Here is an 11,917-nt window from a genome sequence, read left to right as displayed (position 1 = left end):
TGTGTATTGTACTTGTAACTAAGAGCTGTAACAACAGATTCCATTGTTAATAGATAGATTACCTTTTTTTTATACATAATTAAACTGGGATACATTCCATAATTATACATATCAGCTTGGCTGCATTCCCACATGTACACACTTTCCACACCTGGGTCACTACTCTGCCCCCTGCGCCACTACTCTCTCTGGGTGTCAATATTTACAGAGTCAGTTGATGAGGGGCAATCAAGCACAAAAGTAATTGATTTATGTTTAATAGTGTTTCACTCAGTTGACACAGGGTTAATTAGCCATTAGAGCCTTCAATTCCCTCTAGGTCGGAGGGTAACTGAATGGTAGATAGCTGTGAATACAATCATCTGAAGATTAACCACTAATAGTCAAATTGTCTTTTTCCTACAGTCATGGAAAATATTAGCCGCAAGGTTTTGTGCACCTCAGGATTAGAAAAAACACATAACTAGATCACATACTGTGTCCTCTTAAAAGAAGTAGTAGTTGTGCATTTCAGATCCAGTTAAGTATCTGCCTTTTTCAGGCTGGCATGCTGTTCTTGACCTTTCAATGAAGATGTGGCTGAGTTTCCCTGCTATCACCCAGGCCGGCTAAGGCAACAAGAGGGCAGCAGCAAAGAGATCTGAGCGTCCTGCTCCCTTGACCTGTGCAGCAGGTTTAAATAATGAAGTATGGGGGGCACACAAGGCCTGACTTAGTAATGCGTACTGTGACTCTACCAGCCTGGGAAATCAATAGTTGGGAGCAAGGTTGAGCCTCCTGTTCAGTCTGAAGACACACACAGAGAAATGTGGCCTATATGCTTGTGTCTCTGGATAGAATAATTCCAATATTATACAATATTATTTGCACTTATACTTTGAGGCAATTAAGTGAAACTTACTCTCAACCAGCCCTGTCTACTATACTACCAATGAGTCATTCTGTAGGTTATGTCTCTGTTCTTAAACTAACTCAACCAGTACACATGTGGATACCCAGTGACTAAAGTTTCACAGGACAAAACAAAAACAGGACTGTTGTAGTTTTCTAACTTAAACTATAGATAATTCAATATAATGATATCGATTGTGTGCAAATACATCAGTTTACTACATTTTCAGTACAAACGCAAAACAAATCCTGGACCAGAAAGCATTCAGAAATTTTTTTGACTACATGTTGGTAATAAATATACAATATACATGTATCTTAGATGTCCCTCTTTTTAGGTGGGATGTCCCTCCCATTCTGGTTTCTTTGTATTGGAAATTTAAACTCCGGTGGATTTATGAGGACTATGGTTAACATCTCCTTAAACCTCTGCAGTGTAAATCCAGACAGCTAGCTAGACTATCTGTCCAATCTGTGTTATCTGTTGCCAGACTAAAATAACATTTGAAGGTCCACATGGTCCACCAAAACAATTTTTTCCTGAGGCAATTTTGCAGAGACACCGCCACCCAAGACGATTGTGATTGGTTTAAAGAAAAGCCAATAAACCAGAGCATGTTCTGTGTGGACTAGCCGGACCCTCCTCCGCTGCGCCTTACATCCATTCTTTAAAGTACAATATGTCTTCTTTAAATATGTGTAATTGTGTTTGTCTGTTGTAGTGAATCTAAATGACATACAGTATTTTGTACTTACTTTCTTTCCGCTCCTGAATTATTTTACACACTTAAAGTTGGTTTACCAATATGTAGCTGTTGAGGATACATTCGTCATCTTGCTCATCCCTTTTCTGTTTTTTTCTTCCTAGCATTACAGTATTTGTGATGTAGTTGGGATTCTTCACATATCCTGTTCGAGACTGTTTATTTTAGAGACACTGTGAAGGTCCCCCGTCCTGCTTTTTATATTTTGTTATCATATCCCCTTGTTGTCACATTACAGGTGTGGCAAAGCTCTTGAAAGTGATACATTCGGCGCTTGCCGACGTCAAACGTTGCCGTGAAAAGAACACATCAACAGAATGGTTTAGAAACTATTAAAATAATATGCTTGGTATCAAAACTGACTGGCGTTACTCAATATTTTTACAATACAGTATTATTATATTACTATTAAGAATTATGCGATTGGGAAATTCATACTAAAAAAGATGTGGGCCAGAACACACTGCTGCTCTGTCAACCACGAAACCAGAAGCCATACTGCTCTAATACATACTACCGATTTATGTATCCACACTTTGAGATATACAGTGTAAATTAGAGATGGGGTAAGGTTAGGCTTTTTAACAGTGAGTAAACAATAGCATGTTTTGAATAGTCTGGTACTCAACGGGAGAAACCTGTGACTGGCTCATACCATAACACTGATTGCGATCACAGAAGAAAATAACAAAAACATTTTTCTTCCTAACTCTTCTTGGTTTAACAATGGAGGAAAATGAGGAAAAAGAATGTAGGATGAAAAAGTCCCCTGCACTCATGAAGAATTGACAGTAATGAAAGAGGTCACCTGTCACATGATTTCAGCTTTTGTCTGCAATGAGATTAACTCACAAAGCACCGGAAACTACAGAATAAAGAATTACAGGAAAGCAGTCATCTTTAAACTCCTTCACTTGGGATGAGGACTCATTCCCTACCGCAAGAAGGCACTTCATTGGTTTCCCGCTGAGAACCATGGCCTCAGATTTAGAGGTGCTTATCCTCCTCCCAGCTGCTTCAATGTTAAAGAGGCGTGTCCATCAAGACAGCCCCTCCACACCCAGAACTTTCAGCATTTCTGGACAGATCTTATCAATCCCTTGGGCTTTGCCACTGTGGAGTTGTTTAACTACCTCAGCGACATCCACCACGGAAATTGACAACAATCCCCATCATCCTCCAGCTCAGCCTCTACTACAGAGGACATGTCAGGTGGAATTAGGAGTTCACTGACATTCAGCCTAGGGTGCTTTGGTAGCACGTACACTTATGAGTATCCCTGTGTTTGAACATGGTGTTTGTGCTGGTCATGGATTGTCCATAACAAAGTCCAAAAACAGACAACCACTCTGGTTTAGATCAGGGAGGCAATTCCTCCAAATCACGCCTCTCCAAGTATCTCCATCAAGTCCCCCAGCAGAACTATGGAGTCCCCTACTGGAGCATATGCACAAACAACAGTCAGAGTCCCCCCCCTCTTGTCCCCCAGGGTAAATCCCAACGCTGCGCCCCTCAGACGGGGGCTTGTGAGTATCCCCACACCCTGGGCAACTTCGTAGTAGAACAGAGTCCAACCCTATCCAGGAGTATGGTTCCAGAACCAAGAAAATGCGTAGAGGTAAGCCCCACCAGATCTAACTGGTAGCGCAGTGGTGGCCCACCACAGGTGGTGGGCCCATGGGATGGAGAGAAGGGAGCCACGTAGCTTCTTTGGGGTGTGCCCAGCCAGGCTCCATGGCAAACCCAGTAACGTTTGCTGACAAGCTCTCCGTCTAGGCCTGTCTCCAGACGGGGGCCCCAGGCTTCCTCCCGGCAAGGTCACTCCCTCTTTTTCTTGCTCACTCATAGGGTTTTTGAACCATTCTCTATCTGGCACCTCACCTGAGACACTTTGCCATGGAAGACCCTACCAGGAATCACACAGCTCCAGACAACGCAGCCCTCAAGGAAATTGAGATTCTCTCGGAGATTGATCGGAAAATTCCATTTATCGCACCGTTGTGACAAAAAGAGAGCTGAGCCAGAAGGCAAAGCTCTCAATCTACCGGTCAGTGTTTGTTCCTACCCTCACCCATAGTCATGAAGCCTGGGTCATGACTGAAAGAACAAGATCCTATGTACAACTGGCCAGAATGAGTTCCTCAGGAGGGTGTCTGGCGTCTCCCTTAGAGATAGGGTTAGAAGATAGGGTAGAGCCGCTGCTCCTTTGCGTCGAAAGGCGCCAATTGAGGTGGTTCAGGCATCTGGTAAAGATCCCTCCTGGGCGCCTCCCTAGGGAGGTGTTCCAGGCACGTCCAGCTGGGAGGAGGCCTCGGGGAAGACCCAGGACTAGGTGGAGAGATTATAACTCCAACCTGGTCTGGGAACGTCTCGGGTTAATGTGGCTCGGAAAAGGGAAGTTTAGGGGGCCCTGCTGGAGCTGCTGACCCTGCAACCTGATACCAGATAAGCGGATGAAGATGGATGGAGGAAAGCAGTTGTATTAATGGAAACCACTGCAATGCATAGGTGGCAGAGGTTTGATATCTTACACAATTTCTTTTTTAACCTACACAGAACACCTCAAAAGTCGATAGGTGTGAACGTGGCATTCATGTCATTTGTCTGACCATTTCCTCTTGTCTATTTCTATTATCATATTTGTGATTACATAGAAGGTTTATTTAATAGTTTCTTACAGTTGGTAGTGTAAAATGTGGCACTCCATTCAAACTCTCTTTTTAGTATCATATATGTGCAAAAAATCTCATCTTTGACCTTATTTTTTATGATATACTGTATAGTCTGTCCTCACAGACTCTTAACTATTTTGCATAAATCCTTAATGTGATTTTAGTGCATGGCCATTGTTTCTAGCGTATTTTTAAGGAAAGATTCAAGAATGAAAGATTCAGCTCCTGTTATTTTTTGAAAGAGAATTATTTGAAACTTTACACCAAAAAGGTCCAAACTTCTGTTTCCAGCACCTGCTTAGATTTGGCCCACTGATATGCCATTCCACACAACAGTGAGTCCCATTACATCCCAATTACACAGGCATAATCATGTCTGTTTAATTAAAATGATCATATCCTCAATGAAGCAGTCCCTGTAGATACATTCTCTTCCTATTATACTTATTCTACTGTCTATTAAGCACACACCAACACAAAGCGTCTAGCAATCAACAATACAATGTAGCGGCCGTCCCAATATAATATGACTAGTAGCTTGTTTGTATCAGGTAGCTAGTGATCCCTTAAACCGTTCTTTCAAAACATAATTTAATTGGTATAGATGTGGGTCAAACACTGGAATCTCTTTCTTAACGACTTGAATGTTTATCTTAAATTAGATACAACTGGATTTTCAACCTTAGTGACGGATATGCTAGTACCTATACTTAATGAAAGTATAGGTGTGTTGATCCAGGATGCATATTAGTTTGTAGTCCAACAGTTTTACAGAGCCAGTACTAGAGACTGGCTTTCCCTTCAGAGCAACATTTCTGGCAACCACCAAAGCCTTTTTATTTATACCAAGGTGAAATATTCAAAACACTGTACGACTAAACTGAAGAAAAACAAGACCAAGAAGCATAATGTGCGTGTTAATAACACAACTCAGTAAGCAGAATAAGTAACAGTAGATGTTTGGCACTAATTATGGAGGTGGGACTTCCATCTGTGCCGCACAGTTTTCCACAGGGGGAAACTGCTGATGTGCTCACACATGTGGTGCAGAAAATAAAAGAACCAAGAATTGAATTCAGAGAATGTACTTACTGTTACTGGTAAGTAATTGTATTGAAGCTGTGATTGGCTGTGTTCAGCACCTGTTCAGGCATGTGTTTTTGAAGGTAATTGTATGGAATATTCTGCACCTGCCTCTCAGTAAAACTGTACTGAAGGTATTTTTCACAACATGTTGACTTCTAAAGCATTTCAAATTCATATTTCAAGTCTTAAAATCCTTAAAAGTAATCCATCACAATTAAAATTCTGTTTTTTCTTTGGTGTCGAGCAGACCAAAACTTGACTATAGTTCCTGGTTGCAAAAATAATAATTCCTCCATGCTGCTGTCTTCATAGGTATTCCAAGGGAATTTTGACAACGACACACACCGAAAGAACGTGATAGATCCACCCATCTACGCTCGGCTCATCCGGATCCTTCCCTGGTCATGGTATGGCAGGATCACCTTGCGTGCAGAAGTACTTGGCTGCACAGAGGAAGAGTGAAGTGCTTTCATCCATCTTTCTTGCCATTGTCCCCCATCCCTTTGCCTACTGGAGTATCTCGCCCAGTATTTCAAAAATAAACTGTGCAACCTGTAAAAAGAATTCAATTTCCAATGGATTTTTCAATAATACGTGTTTGGTTGTGGTGGGTTGCTGTTTGTTCTTTTTGTACAATGATTTAAAACCTACCCTTAATCCAGTTTTGTCTTTTAGTTCCTTCTTCAAAGTGTGATCTTTGTCTTTTTATTCTTCTCAAGATTCACCATCCTGTTTGGAATGTATTTCTGTAAAATATATATGGGAGGGGTGGGGTTGGTAGTGGAGTTGGAGAGGGGTTCTCGCTGTGGTTTTAACTTGTTGCCATGGAAGCGATTGTACAGTATCACTTTTTAACAAAGATGTGAAATCTGTCTGCCATGCGTCATTGGACATTATTACCCAACTTCATGCCATAACTAAACTGTCTAAAATACCATGTAGAGATCACACGTTATCACCTTATCAAATATATTTTTACTTTGATTTCTTCCTCAAGCCATGCTTTTACCCTAATGGGAACTGGCATTACTACTACATCAATCAAAACACTATTAATGCTCTTGTATTATATGTAAAAGACTAAGAAATTGCATGGTGCGTGAATTCTAAATGTATATTATGACAAATCATTTAAAACCTCCAGCCCTGAGAGCAATGGCTTTGATTTAGGGACCTATTTTTATGTGCATTTTTAAGTAGTTCTGAAACATTAAAACACACTGCAAAAGCTTACTGAAGATAACTGATATCTGAGACAATAAATACGCACTACAGTTAAACGTGGCACTGCAGTACTGAGACTTGTAGACCGTCTATAGTTGAATTGTCTCAATGCTCTAATATTTGATTACCGCTACACTTTTTCTAAGATATTTTGAATTATTGTTTGTGTTTATTCTTTTTTGTATTTATTTTGATTAATTTGTCTCAGCTAGGGCTGGGACGGTATGGTTTTTTTCTACCGTGGATAAAAAGCAAGAAATTCCTGCGGTAGTGCGGTATACCGCAACTCCCTTACAAGAGTGTGAGTGACGTCAGTGTCCGTGTGCAAGGACAGCGAGCAGTACCTGAGAGTAGCGTATGAGTGCCACTGTGTAGAAAAGAGATAGGAAAAAGAGATAACAAAGTTGATGTAAAGTAAGATAAAAAACAATAAAAAAACAAGCTAGAGCTTTTCAAGAAGCAGTGGCTTTATCTGTTGTCTGTAATTCCGGTATCGTGAATGGCATTACCCCCCAAAAAACAGTGACTTTAAACCTTAGCCTACAACATATGTTGCACCCCATCTAGCAGCTGAGCAGCCAGAGAGGGCAACTCAGCAGTTTGCTAACTTGTTGCTCTCTCTACCAATATAAGCCGCTCTGTTTTAGGCTACGATACATGCATGCAAGCTGAAATTCAACCGTGACGTTTTATCAGGATAAAGCTATAAGCAGAAGGATGCTCCGGAAGCTGCTAGGCTAATGTGCAATTGTAAACATTGCAGCTGTAACGTTAATTTGTCTACCTCAGCTGAGAACGGAGAAACGTCTTTGGCTTCCCAACCGTGTATGTCATGTGACACGGACCATTGCCCACCCCAACTCATGAAAGGTCGGATTTGTTCCATCTTTTGATAAGTTTTGTATAGAAAACCTTGAATCCATGTAAAACACAAGGCCATAAGACACAACCCGTGTCATTAGAATCAATGAATCCATGTGATTAAACAAAACGTGGCCGTTTGCAGGCCAATGTTTTTTGCTGTGATGACAGTGAGGATCTCAGACCCGCGGGAGACGTCGTGTGACCGCGGTACTACGGTAACTGTAACCGTCCCAGCCCATTCTCAGCTCTCCGATGTATAAACTCTGTGTGTAATGTCTCTCTGTTGTCTTGGAGATCTAAGTTGTATCAATTACAAAGCTCAGGATAGATGTCATTCATAATTTTGACCCACAAATGTATCAATTTAAACCACCAATTTTAAGATTTCTCTTTAATATTGTTTAAAGAAACTGTTGAATGAGTACGAGCAATTATTTAAACCATGTCCTTGTATGCATTATTCAAATATTAAAAGTCTTTTTTTATTAATCCCTTTGATACAGTATGATAGATAATAATTGTTAATTATTTTTCATCTTTTTTCAAAAGAGAGCAAATGTCAATATTAATATATTAATCAATGTCATTATCTCAAGCCTACAACAATGATGAACCGTGAACAGTACAGAGCTTTAATTTAAATATGGACAGCCTCTTTATTTCAGGGGGTCTGATCTTTATTATCATCCTGGAGAATAAATTATATAGTAATGAAATGTAAAAGAGCTTGTGGGTATTTTCACATGACATGACAGCAGCTCTCTGCCTGTTCAAATGGTTTCAGGGAGCTAAAAATAGTGAGACACCTTAAGGTTACAGGGGATGGAGATGCGTCATAAAATCTATTCAAGTTGTTTTCACTGTATTCTGCTGTTGGCTGCATCATTCAGTAAATGAACAGTGATGCTTGGCTGGTTAAATAAATGGATGTAAACAAGTATCTGATGTATCACAGCGGTGTCAAACCTTACAGTCCCATTCTACATGGCTTAAAAATAGGCCTGGATTACTCTAGTGGTTCCCACTCTTGACTAGTTTTCCCTAAACTCTTGAGTGCTAGAATCAGAGCTGAAAAGAGCAACTTTTATGCTTGGTTTCACATAAGACTTGCCACCTTTCAGTCACTGAACAATCCAACCATTTCATATGGACACAATGTATTTGAACTGAGATTGCAGCCCAGCCTGAAAAACGAACATACAACCTTTTGTTATTTAATGCACCCACCTCTCCAAATAGACAACATTGGAAATAAAAGAGTGCCACTGTTATTGTCAACACATTGGACCTAATTCTAAAAGCACTGCAAGACAAAAACACCAAGAAAATGTTTCACTGTTGATGCTAAATTTATATCATAAGCCAGGGCGTTTTTAGCAGTCATGCCATGAACATGGATGTTGTTGTAGTTGACAAGTAACTGTAAAAACTAAACAAAAACTAATTTTGATTGTTATCTGGATAATTTAAACTATTAGTTAGAGTATAGCACATTTTATTCTGGTTTGGCAAATCCCAATAGGATATCTTGAAAATATGTACTCGTGTTACTGTACTTTAATGTAAGTTACACTGAAAGACGTTGCTTTGCATTACCAATATGTTAAAATTGTTATTGGTGTGAATCAGTGACTGCCATTCCTTAGGTTTATGGACTCGGGGTTAATTAACCGATGATTTCAATTCAATTGTTGATTGCCAAATAACTACATATTGGCCAGCGTCCGCTCTGATTGATCTTTGGAGTCAGCTTCCTGTCAGCAGGCCTGCTACAAAACTTTGAGGAAGTTTGCATGATGTATTAGTTTGAACAGTACAGTATAACACAGATGTCCACAGGCACATTAGCTTCTTGCATACCATAAAGATCTAATAGCTTTTACTTTGTACTTGCCATCAATCTTGTCTTGTGCATTGTGAAACTTCATCTCACATTTTTAAAAAGGGAGCAGAGTGAAAACTCATCCTGTCTTTGTATTTTTGTGTGCACTCGTATCATTTGTTACCTCCGAAGTCTGAGTGTTAATCACTATCCAGAAAATGTACCTATTATAATGCTGGTTAGCTTCAAGTCTGAGGAGGAGAGTGAGAAACTGTGTACAGTTAAAAAAAAAAAGATGTTTAAAATAAAAAAATAAAAAAAGCTCTTTCGGTTTGACAAATAAAAACATATCTGTGAAAATGACACGATTTTGCTTTGTTTTCTTTAAACGTCTGATCACATTTTCTTTTAAAGATTGTTTTTGGGGGAGAGGGATGGGGGGCGGAATCGAACCCCGGCCACTGCAGGACTACATGGAGCAAATGCTCTTACTGGGTGAGCTAGAGGCCCTGACCACATTTTCTGTTAATTTGTTGATACACAATGTGTTCTCACCTTCCTCGTTCTCAGTTCCCCACAGATGACATGCCATTGCTGACTCACCTTTATCTTCCCTACAAATGAGTTAACAGAACTGTAAAGTTACAACAAATTAGTATGAAAATGCTGTCACTTGGCATTTTAATTACTCAGATGAATATATTAATGTAAAAGAGTCCGTTGGCTTTGCATTGCTTGGCCCTCTACTCCATTAAGCTTGGCCCAGAGGCAACATGGTTTTACCACATTAAGCTGCTTCAATTAATTTTCTTTGTCCTGCAACTGGCAGTTCCTGTGTCTCAGATGATTTGTCACAGTTGTGGCGAGGGATCCCACTGTGAGACGCAGGGTCAACACAGTTGCGGCGGCGGTGGCAGCTGAAATGTCCAGCAATGATTCTGTCAGCGTAGGGGGAGGTAATTGCCTTGCAACTCAGGTGAGTGAAGCTACCAGCCAATTAAAAGCCTATTAGGAAACAATCTGTTTAGGCTGGTTGTCCTTTCCATTAAAACATCAGTAAAGATTCTACAATCAAAGTGACTACTTTTTGGTGTTCTTTGGGGAGGGTTGTTCCCTCTTTAAACGGGTCTTTCGTGTGTGGTATTTAACCTGCATCAAATGGATGCAGAAAACAAGGGGTTTACACAGGTATTTGTATGTCTAGCAAAGGACTCAACTCAGAATGCAAGTGATCTACTCATGGTGTGTCTTCTACACATTTTGGAACTTTTTACCTTCACAAGTAAGATTCAACCCTTTTCCTCCGTCTGTAATGTGTCTGTAGTGTTAAGTAGGCTATGAAACACTATTGTTTGATTTTTGTATATTTTACTGTAATTAGTACAGCTGGCTGGACAGAGCTAATAAGAAACAGTGTATTTATAGTTACATAAAAATTGTCAATGTGCAATGGTTTTCATTGCATTCACCGTAGCCAGTAGGACAATGGGAAGTGGACAGATGCCCTTACATTAAAGGTGCCCTGCCTCATAAAACCGTTTTAACGTGCATCTTTTTTAAATACGTTAGGTCCATTTGTGTTTATGTTATACCGTGAATGTGAAAATGAACTGCTACTTCCTCTGTCAGCTCTAGCCACTGAAAAGAAATAAGAGGAGAAATCAGGCCAATTACAAAAGCTGGTTAGTCTGATGTCATGTTGCCTGAACTCATTAATATTAATGTGCTCGCCCAGTTGCGCTGGGTACAGGATGCTGATAGCCAGGCTCTCACTGGCTTGCTGTTAGCTAATCAGAGTCAAACAGCACAGCTCGCTAAATATTAATGACAACTGGCACAAATCAAGCTGAGCCTTCCTGCAGATTTCTATACCACACTAGAATGGCTTGAAACAAGGTAACCAAGGCATTTTTTCTACAAAAATTGTTAGAACTTCAAACATTACCTCAAAGTAATGAAATATTTGTGGCAGGGCACCTTTAAGGTAATACTATATTGCATAAAAATAATATCAATGTTTGTATTATTTTGCTTATGTTGCTGCTCACATGCTAAGCACAGCTCCCTTTATTTGTGATCTGTGTTACATCATTGCTACAACCATTACTGTGTATTCATTTTGTTCTCTTGTTTTCTTCCTTCAAAGTCTATGTTTGACCCCAGGAATATTAGCTCGTCCCACTTTGTTAACAGCTAAGGGGAATCCTTTTAACAAGAAACAATATGCAACACCTTCAGTCTATCAACAACAATCACTGGTTTCTTTGTCTTGTTTCAAGAACTTGTTTCTGCAAGAAGCTCACAGTGTATAGAGCACCCAAACATTGTTTGCCATCTTAATTTCAACTTTGTGTATCTTTTTTGACTCATATGGGTTTCTTGACCTTTTTATTCCTTTTCCAATTCCACTTCTTTTTTATCTTTTATCATGCAAGGAGCATAACGTTGTTTCTGTGATCAAAAGGCAGGCCATATTTATTCCGGAGACGTGCTGATTAAATTTAGCTTTGCAAAACTGATTAAATGAGTCGACAGATTAAAGCATCACTGCACTGTGTAAACCTGAGGTGGAAGGAGTAAGACACATTCATTTA

The 11,917-nt window shown here is 39.9% G+C and overlaps 1 protein-coding gene across 2 annotated transcripts in view; it reads left to right on the top strand.

Annotated features, from left to right (window-relative positions):
* LOC117945213 (EGF-like repeat and discoidin I-like domain-containing protein 3) overlaps positions 1-9,686 on the top strand; it is a 114,403-nt gene extending 104,717 nt beyond the window's left edge. For both annotated transcript variants that reach the window (XM_034872564.1, XM_034872563.1), the window contains exon 10: positions 5,726-9,686. In XM_034872564.1, the coding sequence (XP_034728455.1) occupies positions 5,726-5,875 (150 nt within the window). In that variant the 3' untranslated portion in view covers positions 5,876-9,686. The remainder of the gene's footprint in view (positions 1-5,725) is intronic.
* The last annotated feature ends 2,231 nt before the right edge of the window (positions 9,687-11,917 follow it).

The sequence above is a fragment of the Etheostoma cragini genome, chromosome 5, assembly GCF_013103735.1.
Source record: "Etheostoma cragini isolate CJK2018 chromosome 5, CSU_Ecrag_1.0, whole genome shotgun sequence".
NCBI lineage: Eukaryota > Metazoa > Chordata > Actinopteri > Perciformes > Percidae > Etheostoma > Etheostoma cragini.
Note: the sequence above shows the minus strand (reverse complement) of the source record. Positions and strands in the feature narration are given on the sequence as shown.